The 21,231-nt window shown below is 42.3% G+C and overlaps 1 protein-coding gene across 1 annotated transcript in view; it reads right to left on the bottom strand.

The window, feature by feature from the left end:
* Positions 1–16,522, bottom strand: part of esr2b (estrogen receptor 2b) — a 37,963-nt gene extending 21,441 nt beyond the window's left edge. The window contains exons 1-2 of the mRNA XM_078289484.1: positions 16,400–16,522; positions 23–535 (exon numbers count right to left, since the gene is read on the bottom strand). Coding sequence (XP_078145610.1) covers positions 23–456 — 434 coding nt within the window. The 5' untranslated portion in view covers positions 457–535; positions 16,400–16,522. The remainder of the gene's footprint in view (positions 1–22; positions 536–16,399) is intronic.
* Positions 16,523–21,231: the final 4,709 nt, after the last annotated feature.

The raw sequence follows: 21,231 nt of genomic DNA on the forward strand, positions 1-21,231 counted from the left end.
TAAACGAAGGGAGCAAACCTACCTGTTGGGGGTGATGCCGTGGGGTTTGGCCTCCACCCAGGGTGCATGGGGGCTGGGCTCGTTGTAGACCAGCGGCTGGGGGCAGTGCAGCGTCAGCGAGGGCACGTTGGGGTGGCTGTGGGGGGGCCAGAAGAGCGAGGGGCTCAGAGGGGGGCACAGTGATGAGGGGCTGTCAGTGATGGGCGGCCTGCCGTAGCTCAGCACAGACGGGCTGTAGAAGGTCAGAGGTCCGTGGCCGTGGCCGTACTCGTGGCCGCTGTCCGTATACGGAGAGGGGATGCAGACCGTGTGGCCGTCCATGCCCACAGGGGGGCTGTACACGGCGGGCAGGAGGCCCGGGGAGCTCACCCTCTCCGTCGCCTTGCTGGAGTCCACCTCCTGCAGCTGAAGCAGGGGCACCGGGTCGGCGCTGATCCCCGGAGAGGAGGCCATCATGGGGCAATCTAGGTGTCGATGACGAGGGTGATGATGATGAAGCTGGTCTTTCTATTGCATTTCTTACTGTGGACAAGTCCTGTGTCAGGAGGGAGAGAAATGTTTGCAGTGTTATTTAAGACAAAATATTTAATCAGAATTCAGATAAAACAAGAAAGCCCCACCAGAAAAGGCTGAAACATGCAGTCTCGAGGTTAAGAGTAATTGTCCAGTAACCAGAAGGTCTCAGGTTCAATCCCCTCCGACCCCTGAAGTCTGTCTGCTGAAGTGTCCTTGAGCAAAACACCGAATCCCTACCAGCTGCAGGAGCCTGCTCTGTAGCTGAACCTGACCTCTGACCTCTTGACCTCTGACCTCTGACCTGCCTGTGGGAAAGGGGCAGACACATTTCTCCCTAGTAGATCACAACAGAAAATAGAAGTGAACCAAGACATCTCGCCCACTGACAGGGCTTTTAATACAGGTGATATTATGATGAATACGTATGTTTTAAAAGGATTATATATTCAATATTTTCTTATGTTTTCGGTGTTTACTCGAAATCAGAACCGTTTCAAAATTGCTTATCATATGTTATGGGTCTGGCAACATTGAGCTATTTATATGAGTTTCTTAACATTCATATATTGCATCAAGTAAAAACACAAACAAAGATGTTATGGCTTATTTACACACACAGTACACTACAGCCTCATTAAAGCTATTCTGTCATTTCATCCTATTCCTTTCATTGTTTGTTCGAAAATTTTGAGATTCGCCTCTCAGCAAACTGAAGAGCTTCATTTCTAACTATTGGAAAAAAAAGTGACACCTAGTCTTACAAAATGATTAAAGCACAGAATTTAAACAAATTGTGGAACTTTTTAAATACATATCTGACAATATGATAACACTTTTCCCTGAGATATTTAATGATGAACTTCAGGTAATAATTTATTTTTCCAAAATGGATGGATATTACTTTGGAGATGAACTCTTCGGTTTGTGTTTGATAAAGACCAAGGCCCTTTTTTATTGTTTTGCCTCGATTTCGTCTAGACCGTCAGGCTTTCTTTCAATAGTGTCGTGACTCAGTTCAATTCGTTGGGGGTTAAATGGATCCTCCTACTGCCTGCAGTGTTACCATTATCCAAGGCTTCACAAGAAACCACATGAAAACACAAGATAATAGGATGTTTTCTGTACTGCGTAAAGCATGGGCAGAGGGCAAACTGAGATCCTGCTGCTGCTGCACGTGTGGACCAGATCTGACAGAAAGCAGCCTGGGGAAATACACGTAATAAGAAGCATCGCAGGTTAAAAACACAAACACAAAACGTGCAAACTCCTGCAGAATATTTGATTTTGAATTATTAACCTGACAACAGTAGGTTCTTTGCACAGCTCCGTAATGTAGATGACACGTGCACAGGCGAAGACCAGGAGGTCCAAAACGTGCAACATATTTGTTTCTGTTACATTTTATTGAGCAAACATGTTTTTATTGCCCATGAGAGATGATGTGCACATGTTTTGTAAGCCACCAATCTTCTCCATATACTTCTTCTACCCATAATAACTAGGTGTGCAAAGGACCGAGTGTTAAGGTTATAATAATTAAAAGGTGAATATTGTAATACTTGCACTATAAAATCACTCCTTGGACTCTTTGTCTCTTTCAGTCAGTCAGTCACACACACAAACAGACACATTTTGTCTCTGTCCCTCTGTCACACACACCACTGATTCTGATGAGTGAGGTCAAATGACGCAATAGCTTACTTTACTGTGTAAAAAGTGAATAAGAGCAACACTGCATTTAATTATGTAACCTAGGTATGTTTGTTCCCAAGACAGAATATAAAAACACAATATGAAAGGATTTATCTGGCCCTATAGGTCTTGTAAAGTCTGTCCTCTGTGACCAGGCAGGCCTTTCAAAACACTGTAATGGCGACCTTACACCAAACGACTTTTCAAGCGATTTCACTGTCGCAGACAAATTTCCAAAGTCGGAATAAAATCATGAGAGTTTTGCTAGAGTTGTGGCGCGCTCCCGTCATCTCGATCGTTTGGTCAGAAAACTCAGTCCGAGCTGTCTTAAGTCAGTCTTTTTCTCGTCTTGACGTAAAATCAAACATGTTTAATATTATCGGAAGTCTTTAGTCTTGGCTCATGTAAATAGTGACGTTTTTTCAAAGTCTTCTAGTGTATGGTAGGCAGTCTTTGTAAAATCTTATAGTCTGTGACTACTTTAGATGTGAGCTGGATGTGAGAGGGTGTCAGACTTTGGTCTTTTCAAAGTCTTTTCAAAGTCTTTTCAAAGTCTTTTCAAAGTCTTCTAGTGTATGGTGGGCATAACCAGGCTGTAACCAGACTGTAGCCAGACTGTAACCAGACTGTAAACAGACTGTAGCCAGACTGTAACCAGACTGTAGCCAGACTGTAGCCAGACTGTAGCCAGACTGTAACCAGACTGTAACCAGACTGTAACCAGACTGTAGCCAGACTGTAACCAGACTGTAGCCAGACTGTAGCCAGACTGTAAACAGACTGTAGCCAGACTGTAGCCAGACTGTAAACAGACTGTAAACAGACTGTAAACAGACTGTAGCCAGACTGTAACCAGACTGCAGCCAGACTGTAGCCAGACTGTAAACAGACTGTAGCCAGACTGTAGCCAGACTGTAAACAGACTGTAAACAGACTGTAAACAGACTGTAGCCAGACTGTAACCAGACTGCAGCCAGACTGTAGCCAGACTGTAAACAGACTGTAAACAGACTGTAGCCAGACTGTAGCCAGACTGTAACCAGACTGTAGCCAGACTGTAACCAGACTGCAGCCAGACTGTAGCCAGACTGTAACCAGACTGCAGCCAGACTGTAGCCAGACTGTAAACAGACTGTAGCCAGACTGTAGCCAGACTGTAACCAGACTGTAGCCAGACTGTAGCCAGACTGTAACCAGACTGTAACCAGACTGTAGCCAGACTGTAGCCAGACTGTAAACAGACTGTAGCCAGACTGTAACCAGACTGTAACCAGACTGTAGCCAGACTGTAGCCAGACTGTAGCCAGACTGTAAACAGACTGTAGCCAGACTGTAGCCAGACTGTAAACAGACTGTAACCAGACTGTAACCAGACTGTAAACAGACTGTAACCAGACTGTAGCCAGACTGTAGCCAGACTGTAACCAGACTGTAACCAGACTGTAAACAGACTGTAACCAGACTGTAGCCAGACTGTAGCCAGACTGTAAACAGACTGTAGCCAGACTGTAACCAGACTGTAGCCAGACTGTAACCAGACTGTAAACAGACTGTAGCCAGACTGTAACCAGACTGTAGCCAGACTGTAACCAGACTGTAAACAGACTGTAGCCAGACTGTAACCAGACTGTAGCCAGACTGTAACCAGACTGTAGCCAGACTGTAAACAGACTGTAGCCAGACTGTAGCCAGACTGTAAACAGACTGTAACCAGACTGTAACCAGACTCTAAACAGACTGTAACCAGACTGTAGCCAGACTGTAGCCAGACTGTAACCAGACTGTAACCAGACTGTAAACAGACTGTAACCAGACTGTAGCCAGACTGTAGCCAGACTGTAAACAGACTGTAGCCAGACTGTAACCAGACTGTAGCCAGACTGTAACCAGACTGTAAACAGACTGTAGCCAGACTGTAACCAGACTGTAGCCAGACTGTAACCAGACTGTAGCCAGACTGTAGCCAGACTGTAACCAGACTGTAACCAGACTGTAACCAGACTGTAGCCAGACTGTAACCAGACTGTAACCAGACTGTAACCAGACTGTAGCCAGACTGTAACCAGACTGTAACCAGACTGTAGCCAGACTGTAACCAGACTGTAGCCAGACTGTAACCAGACTGTAAACAGACTGTAACCAGACTGTAGCCAGACTGTAGCCAGACTGTAACCAGACTGTAGCCAGACTGTAACCAGACTGCAGCCAGACTGTAGCCAGACTGTAAACAGACTGTAGCCAGACTGTAGCCAGACTGTAACCAGACTGTAGCCAGACTGTAGCCAGACTGTAACCAGACTGTAACCAGACTGTAGCCAGACTGTAGCCAGACTGTAAACAGACTGTAGCCAGACTGTAACCAGACTGTAACCAGACTGTAGCCAGACTGTAGCCAGACTGTAGCCAGACTGTAAACAGACTGTAGCCAGACTGTAGCCAGACTGTAAACAGACTGTAACCAGACTGTAACCAGACTGTAAACAGACTGTAACCAGACTGTAGCCAGACTGTAGCCAGACTGTAACCAGACTGTAACCAGACTGTAAACAGACTGTAACCAGACTGTAGCCAGACTGTAGCCAGACTGTAAACAGACTGTAGCCAGACTGTAACCAGACTGTAGCCAGACTGTAACCAGACTGTAAACAGACTGTAGCCAGACTGTAACCAGACTGTAGCCAGACTGTAACCAGACTGTAAACAGACTGTAGCCAGACTGTAACCAGACTGTAGCCAGACTGTAACCAGACTGTAGCCAGACTGTAGCCAGACTGTAACCAGACTGTAACCAGACTGTAACCAGACTGTAGCCAGACTGTAACCAGACTGTAACCAGACTGTAACCAGACTGTAGCCAGACTGTAACCAGACTGTAACCAGACTGTAGCCAGACTGTAACCAGACTGTAGCCAGACTGTAACCAGACTGTAGCCAGACTGTAGCCAGACTGTAACCAGACTGTAGCCAGACTGTAACCAGACTGTAACCAGACTGTAACCAGACTGTAACCAGACTGTAACCAGACTGTAGCCAGACTGTAAACAGACTGTAACCAGACCGTAACCAGACCGTAGCCAGACTGTAACCAGACCGTAACCAGACTGTAGCCAGACTGTAAACAGACTGTAAACAGACTGTAGCCAGACTGTAACCAGACTGTAAACAGACTGTAGCCAGACTGTAACCAGACTGTAACCAGACTGTAAACAGACTGTAGCCAGACTGTAGCCAGACTGTAACCAGACTGTAACCAGACTGTAGCCAGACTGTAGCCAGACTGTAAACAGACTGTAACCAGACTGTAGCCAGACTGTAACCAGACTGTGCCAAACAAGCCACCGGCCGGTTAATCAGTGCCAGAATCAACAGCAAAGCAACCGCTGACTGTCAAGCCTGAACCTGAAACAAGGAAGTGCAGAAATATGTTTGGCTGTTGGCGGCAGACGACCACGAAAAGTTTGTCAACCGTCCACACATCAGAAACAATGGAGATATGGGAAATTAATGGTGACTCGATGGTGTGCATGGTTAGCAAACTGAGCCACTGTATATAAAGAAGAACAACCGCACACTCAGCTCCACATGAAGGATTTAATAACCAACGTTTTGGCCTAGTCTGCCAGAGTTTACCTTCGTCAAGTTTAACTGAGCCACCACATCTCATGTGGCTTAATAGTTGACAGTGACACGAGAAAGGTCAATGTATTTTGGGGGTCTAAGAGCAGGCCAACAAGCCGTCAACTGAGGCAATATTTCCTTGTGTGATTTTGAAAATCTAGCAACACTCATCTGTACAGAAAATGGATCTGGGAAAAGCGATGGAGGGACATTTTAAAAGCTGAGATATTTCAATTGTAGAACCAAAACTTGGAGAGGAGACAACCTGCTGTAATAGAGGAGTCGCAAGTTAGATCCCAGCAGCAGCTTAATACGTGCTTCATGTCTTAGTGCCCTTGAGCAACACAGTGAACCCCAACCAGCCCACTCTGTTAGTCGCTCCAGATAGCGGTGTCAGCTAAATGCCTGAATTGTAAACCTCAACCCTCGCCTTTACAGCTGATCCCTCCCATGATCCCTTCTTCCTTGTTTGTGTATTGATTGCTTGTACTGTAAATATTGCTGCCATTGTTGTAACTCGTCTGGACTGTTTTTAACTTCGTAGCTCTGTGAAGTGTGTTGTGACATCCTGAAATGCTGAAATAAATGTTAAAGTTGAGAAACAGAGAAACAGATCAACTGTTCCAAACATTTTTACACTTTTGATTGATTGTTTAAAAAGGGATTTCATGTCAAATCCTGCAAAGCACAGGCCTAACATAAGGCCTGTGCTAATGTTAGGACAGACCGATCCACCACTGCTTTGGCTTTCGCTATGAAAAAAGAACAAAACACACAAAATATCATCAGCAGATATAACAAAAAACCTCGAAACAATACCACAATCAAACAAGAACGTTTACATGAACTTGAGAAAAATGAAGAGGCTGCAGGAATCACATACCACTCTGATAATCATTTTTTTCTTCTCAAGGTTTAGCTTATTTTCTATTCTGCAGTGCATCAGATAAATCCCTGATATGGAAAATGTAAATGTTAACATGTGGGTGAAACGGCAAATTGTCAGACTCTGTATACAACCAGTCCAAGGTTTACAAAACCAGCGACTAAAAAACAGCAGCATGAGTGATTCTAATATTACAACTGTTCAAACTGGCTTCATATTGGCAAAATCAAGCCCTACAATGTAATAATAACATAACGCTAAAAATAACTTCCCACACTGACATTTCAAACCTGAACCTTGAATATCATCTCGAACCTGCCGGAACTGAACTCTCATTTGTGGGAATTATTCAGTTAATTACAGTCCTTCAACTTTGCCTAGGATGTTTTCGATATTCACAGAGGGAAAACCACATGCTGAACACATGCACAATTCATCAAAACATACCAAAAGAGCGGAGGAGTCACTCACTTTCCCATGCTGTGTGGCTGGAGAGCGAGGTTTATACCCATTGACTATGCAAAGAGCTGTTTTGTCGCAAATGGCTGTGCCGAAGTTTGAGCTTTGGACAGACTGGCGCAGACTGGCAGACTTCCATGGTAAACCACCAGGCAGGCAACACGGGGTCAAAGGACACTGTCTCTACTCTACTGCATTACTGCATCTGGCACTACTGACTTCTGAGCACCTTGTCTGTTTTTTTCCACGGTGGCACAGCGGTTCAGACAACAAAAGGTCACAGGTTCTGTCTCCTGTTAACTGCCACTGTGTCCATCGACCGCCATGTTTTCTGTTAATGTGTCAGTGACGAAACCCTCTGAATCCTTCTGACAATGACTGACAATGTGGAATTCAAGTAATAATCTGTCATTTTCATATAAATATGTCTGTTTTGCTCCTCTCTGTTGCCGATTGCTATATAACTCAACAGTGATTCAACCTATATCCAGTTCATAAAGCTTTTCCGGTGTCTGGTAGCTCTTTCCTGGGAAAAATCCTCTGCCGCACAGGAAGTGATGCGTTTTACGTTTCCTGTTTGTTTGGATTAAACAGAAGAAGAAGAACTGGGTAGTTAGCATGAGCAGCGATAGCCACCATGGCTGAACAGACAGAGAAAAGAGAAACTCAAAATGCATCAACAGAAAATCCAAGCTCCGCCCACACTGTTTGATTGACAGGTGATCTCTGGGAAGTGCAGTGCAGAAACACCACAGCGATGAGGCTGAGGGACAAAGATGGAGACGAAATAAAAATAACAAGAAACTCACAGATTACCACTTTAACTGCTTTATAATAAGCCATCTTGTGTTTTTATCATCTCCTTTAAATGAACAAAGCTAAATCAAAGTTAACTAAAGCACTCCAGTCTTCCATGTTATACAACACACAGCATGGCAGGTCAAAGGTCTCTGTGCCAGTGAAACTCTGTGTTCCCACTGAGGAGAGGTTAACCAGCGACCAAATCCTCTGAACCAGGCTGCACTGCTAAACAGATCCATCTCAGCAAGCCATTTCATGCCAATGGAGAGAGGTCATTTAACTTCAATGCATGAAACGTGTGAAAATATATTGAAAATATACTAAACGAGATCGATCGCTCAAAATGTCATCAAGTTAATGTCACTTGATTCAAGAAACAAATCAAGCATTTCAGAATTTAAAAAAAACAAAAGGGCACTTCTCACGATTCATGAATGAGCAACTCAGGGACATTTGCAGGATCCTTAATTCAGAAGCCAGTCAGTGAGAAAAAAGTCCATGTTCACACTAGAAAAAAATGTGTTTTTGTTGATCTGACTTTAATGAGATGCTTGTTGAAGAGAGATCATTGGCAACAGTCTGTGTGTCTGCCCTCAGATCCAGCTGAGGTCTGGAAGGAACGAGCCAAAGACAGAAGACAGAAGACAGGCTGAGGTCAGATTCTGAACAAAAATATCTCTTAAAAAGGATGTGTCCGTTTAAACATATCCATGTATATATAGTTCTGAACAACACACATTTATGTAACTTTTCAGCAGTAACAAAATATGTCGGCTCAATATGTTGTGTGAAAAAGTGCCAGTCAGAAGTCTGGACCCACCTGACTGAATGTTCTGTGTTTTTCATTCTCTTAAAGCCATTTTGATTTAAAGGCTTCTGCTCAAATGCTTTGAAATTAGTTTCTTAGACAAATATAAACAGTGAAGTTGATCCTATGTATGAATTTCTTTCCAAAGCCTTTGCCTTTCCATCAAGGCAAAGGGGCGGCTACTTTAAAGAATCTAAAATATAAGATCGTTTTCATTTGTTTAACACTTTTTTGGGTCGCTGCATAATTCAGTTTGTGCTATTTCCTAGTTCTGATGTCTTTACTGTTCTAATTCTAAAATGTGGAAAATAGTAAAAATGCAAAAAATGCATTTTGACTGGTAGTGTATGCAGTTCTGAAAAACACACATTTATGTAACTTTTCAACAACGCATATCGGGTCAATATGTTGTGTCAAAAAGTAACATAAGTGTGTGTTGTATGAGATGAGACAGATACAGAATGTTAAAAAAGGAATGTATTTATCAAGAGAGAAGGGTTTGCAGCTATATATATATATATAAAAAAAAACATGTTCATTGATGAGTATAAAGGAGCGGAGAGCCTTCCTCTCCTCAGCACACGGTTCCCAGCCAGAGCCGCATACCAAAACACAAAGACCCCCAGCAAAACCATTAGCCAGCCTCTATTCCTCCATTCTCTCGCCCTCACAAAACCAACAAGGAATCGCTCAGAGAAAAGGAGTTGTCTCGAATTAATGGGGAAAGCAGATTACACAGGGGGAGCGGGACGGAGGGAGCGGCGAGCGGGACGGAGCGGGGCGGGGCGGAGCGGCGAGGGGCTTCAGCAGACAGCCTGATAATGGGAGTAGGGAGTTTGGGGTAATTTTACCTGTCACTGCTGCTCCTGTCTACCTGCCAGACTGATCTGCCCCGTCTACTGTACCCACCGAAAATATATACATCTTACAAAGCCAGTTCATCTTGTGTTGAGTCTTTAATTCTTATTTTTCTTCAAATAAATGAAAGAAATATGCTAATGAGCTACAGAATTGCATTTGTCTGCTTGTTTCAAGGCCGTTTTTGAAACAACTCACACAAAATCTTGAAAGTAGAGTGAAGAAAATAAGAAAAAGAGCTAATTCAAGAATCAAGAAAAAGATTTTAAGAATGAAAACAAGATTAAATTACTTTGTTAAAGGTGCTTTGTGCAGAATTTTTAAACATCAATATATAATTGTCTGATTAATTGTGATACCTTGGTATAATCAAAAATAAATAAATGAGAGCATGGTGGTCGCCTCTGTCTCACATCTGTGGTATTGTCAGTAACAGTGTTTCTCAAAATGAAGACTACATTTCCCATAAAACCCTGTTGCTTTCTGTCATAAAACGGATGTTTCTAACAAAACAGCTTTAGCTCCGTTTGCTCTGGAAGAACAGAAGCGCTTCCTGTTTTGTGCCGTAAAGCGATCCAGCAGATTTCCCTCCAGATCCACCAGGTGACACACAATGTACGACGCAGTGTAGAGGCTGATGATCTCAGCGATGGTGTGGTTTGTTTGTGGTAATTATACTAATGTCTCAAAATTTATGTTATAATGATTTATGTTAAAATACTACATGTAGCACCTTTAAAATGGAGGTTTTGCAGTGTAGTACACATATCAGCTTTACTGTAGCCTTTACCACTCATACATCTCACACACACACACACACACACACACACACACACACACACACACGTAACTGCACATTCAAGCTTGGGCACTTACGCACTCGTGTGCAAAAGTACACACACAAGTGGAGCTGTATGCACCCAAACCAAAAACACAAATACAACCGACACAGAGCAGTAAGAAAATACTCAAAGCAATAAGCACACACACACACACATGCACAAACATGCACTTATAACACATTAATAAAACCTTTCACCTGTTTATATATATCTGTTTATCATGTTTTTATAATTTGATGGTAAAACAGAATATTCTGTGGGTATTTAACAGATAATTGCACAGATAGTAATTATCCTTCACACAGCTGTGTGAACGCAGCAGGATCAGCCAGACAATGACGTTCAGCAAATCTCTTTTTGTTCATGTGGTTTTAGTAATTTTTCAGCAAACGTTTTGCCACATAGAAATTGAAAAATGAGGAGAGAAGAGAAGAAAAGAGAAGAAAAGAGAAGAGAAGAGAAGAGAAGAGAAGAGAAGAGAAGAGAAGAGAAGAGAAGAGAAGAGAAGAGAAGAGAAGAGAAATAAAATCTCAAGGCCATGTCTCAGATTGAAATAGCTCACATGACTTCAGTGTTATCTGAACACATGCACAGACATGCACACACTGCATGGCAGCAGGCTGGCAGCGAGCGCTGCTGCCAGCCAGCGGACCGGTGCTCAGGTCCGCTGAAGACACTGAACCCCTACCAGCTGACCTCTGACCTCTGACCTCCCTGTGGAGGGGAGGGGTCAACAGAAAAGAAATGGTCCCTTCCCAGCATGGCTCAATAAAGCATTACAAGACCAGTCAAAAGTTTGGACACACACATTTTTCTTTATTTTTACTATTTTCCACATGTTAGAATAACAGTAAAGACTATGAAACTATGAAATAACACAAATGGAATTATGCAGTGACCAAAAAATCTAAACTATCTTATATTTTAGATTCTTTAAAGTAGCCGCCCTTTTCCTTGATGGAAAGGCAAAGGCTTTGGAAAGAAATTCATTCATCGGATCAACTTCACTATTTATATTTGTCTAAGAAACTAATTTCAAGCATTTAAGCAGAAGCCTTTAGATCAAAATGGCTTTAAGAGAATGAAAAACATAGAACATTCAGTCAGGTGGGTCCAGACTTCTGACTGGTGGTGTATATAATGCACATACAGATTTTAAAGGGGTAAAATTAAGGGAAACAATTCTTTACTGTTTGGCCTTTTTAAAGCAAAAATTATAAAAGACATTATTTTCAAAACAGTGTGTTTAGACTGGGACAAAACACATTTATTACTTTCAACACAACTGTTAATGACATATTGACACTAGACTAGGGTTCGACTGATATGGGTTTTTGAGGGCCGATACTGACATTTTTGGACTGAAGCTGCCGATAGCTGATATTCTGTACAGATAATGCAACATTGTTAAATTTGACTATTTTCATACCAAAACAATTCCCAAAATTACAAGGATTCAGTGTTTCCCCCAGAATTTTATGCTCCTCATTGTGAAAAAGCCTCTGAAACGGTATTTAGACCATCATGGGACACTAAAAATCTCCACTGAATCCCAGGATAATACTTGTGTGGAATCCGAAAGGCTTCTGATTGACAACTAGTGTAGTATTGATCAACTGTACAATAAATATATCAACCAAACTACATCATGTCCATCATATCAAAGCTGGACAACTGAAAAGTGACCCAAATCTGTGTTGTCCCAAACAAGTGTGACGGATGCGTTGAAAACGAAAAAAAATCCTTTTTTAGGAGGAATTGCGAGGGCAACTCTTACCACCACCGCCGCTCTACTGCGTTTACACTTAGCTGGCGCTCTAAACCCAGAGCCACACCTGTAGTGAGCAGGCAGGGGGTCACTCAGGGGGTCGTTGAAGGGAACCTGGACAGGAAGCTGCTGGACACATCACCTGCTGAGGGGATCAAACCTGTGATGCTTCCTAACCACAACTGAAACTGACTTTGACTTTAAGGGTGTGATCACACCTACTGTTCATTTCTTTGGTCTGAACCACAGAGGGGAAAAGTTCTCTTTGTTGCATTTTTTAATTGAGTTTATTTAGGTTCACGCTGCCCAATTACAAGCAAACCAGCACTTGTAAACAAAAGTCACATGACTCGCAAGCAGCTCGTTTATTGGACAGAGTTTTGGTCACCTGTCATTCTGCAGGTTAGAGACAAAACAAATCTGATTCCAGTCTCTGTAACTTTAGCTCAGCATGATGGACTTGTCTGCCTCTTCTTCTCTGGTGTTCGTACCAGTTAAGAACACATGAAGAAACAGCTGAATATGAGCATCAGTCCAGGCTGCAGTTCATTTTGTTCTGCTCGGCTTTCCAAGAATGAGGAACTGCTGGCTATCAGAAGTCAACATCCCTCTCCTTATGTCCCTTATATCGTTTCCTGTTGTTGGTCTGGATTACGCTCAAGTTCACAGTTCTCTTGTTAGAGGACTGAGACTCTCGGTGCCACCAGAGTTCACATGGCGTTCTCACCTGGAGAAACCGACTGAACTGAAGGAGTTAATGCCGGAGAGTTTGAATAAACCGCTCCGAACATGCTTGGTGTGAACGTGCCCTGATACCACACACAGTGACCGCACTCTAACTGGGGCGTAACACACTCCCAGTGCCTCTCTCTCTCTCTCACTGCAAACACTCAATCAGGGTGAGAGAGAGAGAGAGAGAGAGAGAGAGAGAGAGAGAGAGAGAGAGAGAGAGAGAGATGAGAAGGAAACAAAGTAAGAGCGAGAGACAGGTAGAAAGACAGAAGGGGACAAAGGGAAGAGAGGGAGAAAAGTGGGGAGAGAAAGAAAACGTGCGGATCAGAAAGAGAGATGGAAAGAGAGAGAGAGAGAGAGAGAGAGGGGAAGAGACAAAGGAATAAGGTAAGAGAGAGAAAGACAGATGAGAAGGGAAAGAATAGAAAGAGAAACAGGAGAGAGACAAAGGAATAAAGTCAGAGATGGAGGGAGACAGAAAGGCACAAAGAAGAGAGAAAAAAGAGTGAAAGAGAGTGAAAGACAGGTGAAGGGAGAGATAAGAGACAGAAAGAGAGAGAAGTGGGAGAGAGATGAGAAGGGAGGGAGAGGAGAGATAGAAGAAGAATGGGAGAAATGTTATAATGACATTTTTAAATTGTTTACGTTCTAGCAGCCAATGGCATCGCTAGAAAGATTTGTGTCTCAGAAATAAACATTGTTGTCACTGAACTTTTATTTACCACATCGTATCGTGGTTGTACTGAATCGTGAACCCCACATCGTGTATCGAATCGTATCGTGAAATGAGACAGAGAGAGAGAGAGAGAGAGAGAGAGAGAGAGAGAGAGAGAGAGAGAGAGAGAGAGAGAGAGAGAGTGTGTGTGTGTGTGTGTGCAGCGGGGGCTGAACGTACGGCGCTGCCTTTAGATTTACTACAGCCGTGTTTTAGTTACAGGCTGTCCTGAGGTATCTGGGTGATGGACAAACTGGAGGAGGAGGGGGGGGGGGGGGGGGGGGGGGGGGGGGGGGGGCGGCGTGACCTTGGCGAGTTTTCGGCGCTCGCCAACGGAATGGCGAAGCTCCGGAGAGGGGAAGGGGATGCGCTTCAAGTTAGCCCAGTCTGAGCTATTATTTCTGTTCAGGGCAGGACATCCCTCCACCCTCCCCTCCACACACACACACACACACACACTCTCACACACACTCTCACACACACACTCCCACACAGCTCAGTTATTCGCGAGTGGAAAAAGGAATCTGGCGTTTACAGTAACAGCGAGATTATTATTACACCGTGTGCCGTCTCAAGGCTGCGGACAGGAGATTGCCGGGCGCACATCCTCACTGATTTCCAGCGCTCAGCAGAAAGAGGAGTTGATAGGACGTTTTCTGTTGATGCGATAAAATATCATCAGCGGCGTCGAAAGATTAGAGCGAAAACCAAATATCCCTTACAGAAAAAGAACTATGGCAATGCTGAGAGAACAATCTAAAACTATGAGTCCCTATAGGAATATTACAGTGAAACCATAGGGGATAAAAAAATACCATCAAGTGCGATAACGTCACTATAAACTCACTTTTGACTAGAACAGACACACGTTAAGTCTCTGGAATATTATAGGAATAATAAAGTGAAAAGTAACAGTGGCAACAACAAGTGCTCTTTAATGAACTGAATGGATTTCTTAATGCCAGCTCACTAAATTTAACATTTAATCATCTTTTTTCATTTTCACATGCATGTCAGACCCAATTTAATGACATTTTGTGCTGAGGAACCCAACTGAGAAGAGTTTGTTATTAGATGTGATTTAGTACAGAAGTGGATACCTGGCCTACAGTGTAAGTGGGTCTGTGTGTGTGTGTGTGTGTGTGTGTGCGAGTGTGTGTGTGTGTGTGTGTGTGGTGGGGGGGTGGGGGGGAGTGAAATCTACAATGAAACATCCTAATTAGGGTTAGAGCGATAAATGGGGCAGATACTGGCCTTTTTTCTACATATTTATTGTAAAAAACGTGTTTTCTATGTTCTGTCTATGATCCTATCTTGAACTCATTCTAATGCTAAATTATGCATGAATATGTATTCTTCTTCTTAATTATTACTATTAATATTATCCTGGATTTCACCGGAGAGCTTCATGGTGTAAATGCTGTTTCAGAGGCTCTTCCCTCCGGTCAAGAGTGAAATTCTGGAGGAGATACTGAATACTTTAAAACAATTTCGATTTTTCTGCCGATGCAAATGGTCAAAATCAAAGCTATTGAACATTGGCACAAATATCGGCATCAGCCTTCACAACCCCGTATCGGTCGAGCCCTCCCGCTACTTTCTCTCACTGGGTTCATTTGTAGGGAGTGAAATTAAACTATTTCTCATTCTCAAAAAATGAAGAGGGTGCCGCCATAATAAGTGTGTGTGTGTGGTGTGTGTGTGTGTGTGTGTGTGTGTGTGTGTGGTTTACTGCTGCCTTATCATCTCAGGTTATCTCTGTCAGACGAACCCGAGTCGACTCTGTCTCACCTCTGAACTCCTCATTTCATGCCATGAATTTCACCAAGAAAGTACTATTTTTACTTCTGGAGACTATAAAGGTACTTAAACTCACTATTAAGTGTCTCTCAATAGTGAGTTTACAGAGACCTTACATTACTTTCTGCCATGTTTTATCTTCTATGATTTCACTATAGAGGCTTACAGAGAGTCTGTGGTGCTAAATAGTGAGTCTAAATAGTTTGTTTACAGTGACATTTTCCTATTTTGTGGTTTGTTTTTTTTCTCCATCAGCTATGGTAACACTAATATTCCTGTAATATTCCTATTGGGACTTTGCTGTGATATTTCTATTGTATCTTTCTACAATTTGAAATAGGATTACTATAGTTCTATTCCCTAAAATTGGGCTCTCTTGTTTCCAGACGGCAGGGATTATGGGATTACACACTTAATTGGCTGCAATTAAACGGCAAATAATAATAAATTAGACTGATACAACATACTTCTTTGCGTTATACGTTGATTTAAATTAAACACAGTGGATGCTAGCATTGCTGTTTGTATTTCATCTTTTGCCAGCTTTGCAATAAATCAGCTGATGCACAGTAGATTTCCTGGTAGATAAACAAAATCATTCATTAATGAACTCTGGAGGCTGTAAAGTCTCTTTGCTGCCATTACTCTAACACAGAAAAACACATTAAAGCAATCTCGTCATTTGATACACCTGATCCTGATCAATAAAACCGGATTCCAGACAAAATTCACTTTCAGAAACACAAGGCTGCACCTGTCAAACTGGACACGACTGGTCAGTTTTACTCTGAAATGAGCCGCAGACTCGGCGCCAGGTCCAAACTCTCTCTGTCTGTCTCTCTTCTCTCATATGGAAAAGTTAGTTTCTGAAATGAAAATGAAAAGATTTCTTAATGGCACCGACCTGTCACTTGGTTACTGGAAAAGCGGGGTTCGCGGGACGTGGGACGGAGGACGCGGAGATCCAGTGTTGCTGTAGTTAGTTTGTGGTTTCCAACGCTGTGCGCCTCGGCTGCACGCACACAGTCTGTCAATGGAGGCAGAAAAAAACCCCCAAAAACAGAAACCGTGACGCGTAAAAGTGAAAGTATAAATGCGCATCACATCTACCCGGCGCCTGCTCCACCAACCATTTCGAAGTTCTTCATTCCTCGCATGTCATTAATATTTTCCTACATCTATCTCCATCTTAAAAAGTGGCAGGTTAGGTTGGACCGATCTGGTGACGTCACTGACCACACCCTCTTGGAGAGCTGCCTGCAGCGCTGCGCACAGCAGGCTTCTCAGGTCCTCTATAAGAGGATCTGGACACGTATCAATAACTTTACACGTATCAATAACTTTACTTAGATATGTTAAGATGTTAAGAACTGATGAGTAAAATACTTAGCTATGTTTCTTCTGTCTTCTTCCATGGCACTAAAGAGGTTTGCCGTAATTAAACTGATCGGCATGATAAAGACCCCAAACTTTATCAGTCATTCCTCTGCATTCCACATTCGCTCCAAGTTAATGATTAAAACGGATAAAACACAATAAAAAACACCACAACCTTTGTAAAAATGCCAAATAGGCCTGAGAGAACAATCCTTATAACATCAATGAAATGTCAAGTTCATGCTTCCATGCTTTCTTACAAGTAAAGTAAATGTAGGACTAAGAACAAACTGACAAACTGCCATGAAACCACTGAGAATGTACATGAAAAGTGAATAGAAATCTGCACTAAATTCAGTGAAGCTGCTTCTGTCAGGATCTGGGAGGGCAAACCAGCTCAGTGCAGCTTCACCTTTCTATTTATGAAACAGTTTAGCCACATTTCTAAGCTATGAATTCACACTAAGCAGTCACTGATGTTCCTTACATCAAAGCATGGTCTCATCAAGACAATGAAACATAAATAAATATGTGAAACCACAGCTGTTTTCTGTTTATATTGGTGGCAGTTTGTCAAGTCCTTTATTTTATATAATGTTTCATTAACTTTTTAAACAATTTTTGTTGTAAAACACTTTGTAACTCAGTTTTTAAAAGTTCTTTATAAATAAAGTTTATTATTATTATTATTGTTTTGGTGACCCCCCCAGCTTATCCACCTTTTTATTGTATATGACAATTCATATAGCTGCTTCTTCAGATTCCCACAACCCTCTCATTGCATATTACTGCATATACAGTATATTGATTTGCATAATGGTTCCACCTATTTAATACTGAATATTCTGCATTATTTTCTTCTTTGCCTAACACTGAGTCCTACTGGTGTTACTCTGCACACTGATAGGACGCAGGTTCATAGTTTTCCCCAAACTTCTCATCCTTAAATTCTACTTCACATGTGTTGGAATTGTTGGATGCATATGTTTATATAACCCCAATTGACTATATTTAGAATAGCTTTTTATGTTTCAATTCTACTGTTTATATTCTATATGTTCAAATTCTGTTCCCTGCTGTATCCTATTACTATTTGTTGCTGCAGTGACCCAGTTTCTCCGAGGGAATCATGAAAGTTTCCTCATATCTTGTGTGACACTTTCATCCAAAACGGCTCACAGCAGCATACCATACACTTCATTTTTCTCATTTTATCTCATTTTATCAACTATCTGACGTCACATTCACACGCTGTGAACTAGTGCCATTGAATTACATGTGAGCAGTGTTGGTGACCAGCAGCTCTATGTATAGGCTATCGCTGCTTCCAAAGCCACCTGCAGACTGAGAGCTGCTGATGTGAGCGTGGCAGCTTCACATGAAGAGCTGCTGGGAGCAGAGAGCAGAGGGGCGGGGTTCATGTCTGAAACACATGACTGACACTGTTGTCAAAACAGCGGTAAGTAGACCGGAACAGTTCTGACTTAGGAAAGGTTTTAGTGACACGGATTGATAATTGTGCGAGGCAAGAATTTGATGTAAAATACACCTCAGTCTAAAACACAAAGTGGGACTGCAGCAGAGAAGAGCGTCCCGTTCCCCCTGACTGAGGTGTTGTAGATTTGCCCTCTTTGCCCAAATTAAATCCTGGTGTCAGGTGTAAACACTCCTCCACCCACAGGAAGAGACAAATCAAAACTTCAGAGTGAAAAAAAGTTGCCTGGTGCCGCTTTAACACTTCAATACTGTTAGTAAGGTGAAAATGCCTCGACCTGTAAGAAATAACTGTTTAGTGTGTGTGTGTGTGTGTGTGTGTGTGTGTGTTTGGGTCTTTGTTTTACCTCAAACACACACACACGCAAACACACACACACACACATACACCACAACAGATCTACACAAACACACACACATAGACACACATCTCAAACTAAGACAGAATACGACATTCTAGCAATGCATGATGGTCTGTAAGGTTCAATCAGTATTTGCACAATTCCAAGATGATTCCAATTAGGAATAATTGAGTTAATTCCCAAAACCCTATATGTCTATTCTGAGAAATAAATAATTCCCCTCGAGGTTCATCATTGATTATCTCTAAAATCTAGAAAATCCAAGTGTTATCATTTCGCAAAACAAGTACTTAAGTGACCTTCTGACCTTTTAAAAGCAGGCTACCATAACTAGTTTTCAATTTGTGCTATCAGTCTTTTTGTTTGTGTAGGTGTCACTTTTTTAGAATAATGTAGATCTCATTTTGGAACCTTTTCAATTATTGTTTGAGGTCGACAGCAGCGTGATGTGTTGTCTCTGACCGGGCGTCTGAGCAGGATTTATAGCTGATGGATGAGCTCTTTGATTCGAAATGCAGCTTCGGTTTAGATTTTCTGAAATCCTCTCCGTGCTCAGGTCATTTTCCCTCCGTTTACCGGCCTCCTCCACTGACCTCCTCACCCTATTTCAATTTCTACGCTTCTTTGAAAACATTTCTGAAAGTGATTTCCGACCGATGTCCCGGTCTAAATGAAGCTGAGGGCGGTCAGCGGGGGAAGCGGGGCAGGGCGGTACAACCGACGGCAAACCAGTTAGAGTAGTTTGATATTTATTTATTTTATTTATTTATTTTTTACAATTTCTTACACACATTTTCTGAAACTAAGGCTCATTTTCTCAAAACTCTAAACACAAAACACAAAAAAACGAAACCTGCATTCATTTTATTTTGAATGTTGTGCCTAATGTAGAGAAGTGTGTGTAGCGTTTTGCAAAAAAGTGTGATTTTCAAATTGAAAACTTGCAGTGAAAAGCAGAAAATGTGGGATTTGATTTGTAGGGATTTGATACATGCATGTCAGGTTTTTAGTGATTGTGTCTCAAGATCCAGTTTTAGAGTGTGAACAATTGTGAAAAACTGTAGTTGTTTGTGAGGCTGCTGGAGGGCGAACAGTGAGGGTTAGACTGATATATCAGGCCGATACTGACAGTCAGTGTTGCCCACCACTGACATGATGGAGGTGAGAATATTTACTCAGATTCAGCGGTGACACTCTGTAAAATCTGCGGCCTCACCCTGACTTAAGGAGCTTTAACATGGACTTACACAGGATTTTGGGTCTTTAGTGTTTTTAGTGCCTAGATGTTGTTTCAGAGGCTTTTGCTCCCTGCAGAGAAAAAAAATTCTGGGGGGAAACACTGACTCCTTGGCATTTTGGGGAATTTTTTTCTTATTTTTTTTGACATTTTGAATATGGAGTGCAAAATATCAGCTAGGGGCAGCTAGGGATGGGACGATATATATCGAAATTCAGTATATCGCAATACAAAAATGTGACACTACGTATCATGGGGCAGAAAAATGAATCGCGATATTAGCTCTATTTTATTCTGCTGTAATAATCACAAATGAGACGTTTGACCGTCACAATTTCACAAGCTCTCCATCAAAATTATATTATTTGAACTTTGTAATGACCTTTTTGCTAAAAATTTGTGGCTCAGAAATAAACTGCACAGTCAGACTCTGTTGTCACTGAACTTTTATTTATCACATCGTATCGTGGTTGTATTGAATACTGAAAATATGAAAATATCGGTATGAGCATCGGCTTTCAAAAGCACATATGGGCCGAACCCTAGTTAAAGAAGATATTTTTGCGCTTAAAAGGTCGTCAGAAAATAGGGAATCTGATTGAAATGTACAAAAGCACGAGTCACCAAAAAATTTGCAGGGGGATGAGTGTTTCACTGAATGCCTACAATGTGATGTAATGCACATATTCCACTAGAGGCAGCTCTGTTTAGAGAAGGAACATTACAAACCAGAGAAAAAAATGGCCAGGCAGGAAGAAAGAAGGAGATATGGTACAACACAGTTTTGTTTTCTTCGACCCCTCTGTCTTTCTGTCTCATATTCTGATGATTCATTCATTCGGTTTTATTAATCCCTGCTACACACACTATATACTCGCTCTTATTCACAAACTTCTCTCTTTCTCTGCCTCTGTCTTTGTATTTCTCCCTCCATCATCTTCTGATAATTCCACTCGGCCTATTAGTGGCTGAAACATCCCACAACAAGATGTTCGAGATATGAGGAGCCGCCGCCGCCGCCGCCGCCGCCGCCGCCGCCGCTGGCCGATTTCACATCCACAACTCGAGAGAGGAACTGTGTGTTCCCTCTTGTGTCCTCTCTTCTCTGTTAGCCTTTGCTCCAGTAGCATTGTGCACTCCCCCTGGGACTGGGAAATGAGTGTGTGTGTGTGTGTGTGTGTGTGTGTGTGTGTGTGTGTGTGTGTGAGTGAGTGTGTGCAAAAGCATGTGTGGGAGGTTGGTGTTTCTCAGTGAGTTTCAGCCTGT

Source organism: Centroberyx gerrardi, chromosome 17 (genome assembly GCF_048128805.1).
Source record: "Centroberyx gerrardi isolate f3 chromosome 17, fCenGer3.hap1.cur.20231027, whole genome shotgun sequence".
Taxonomy (NCBI): domain Eukaryota; kingdom Metazoa; phylum Chordata; class Actinopteri; order Beryciformes; family Berycidae; genus Centroberyx; species Centroberyx gerrardi.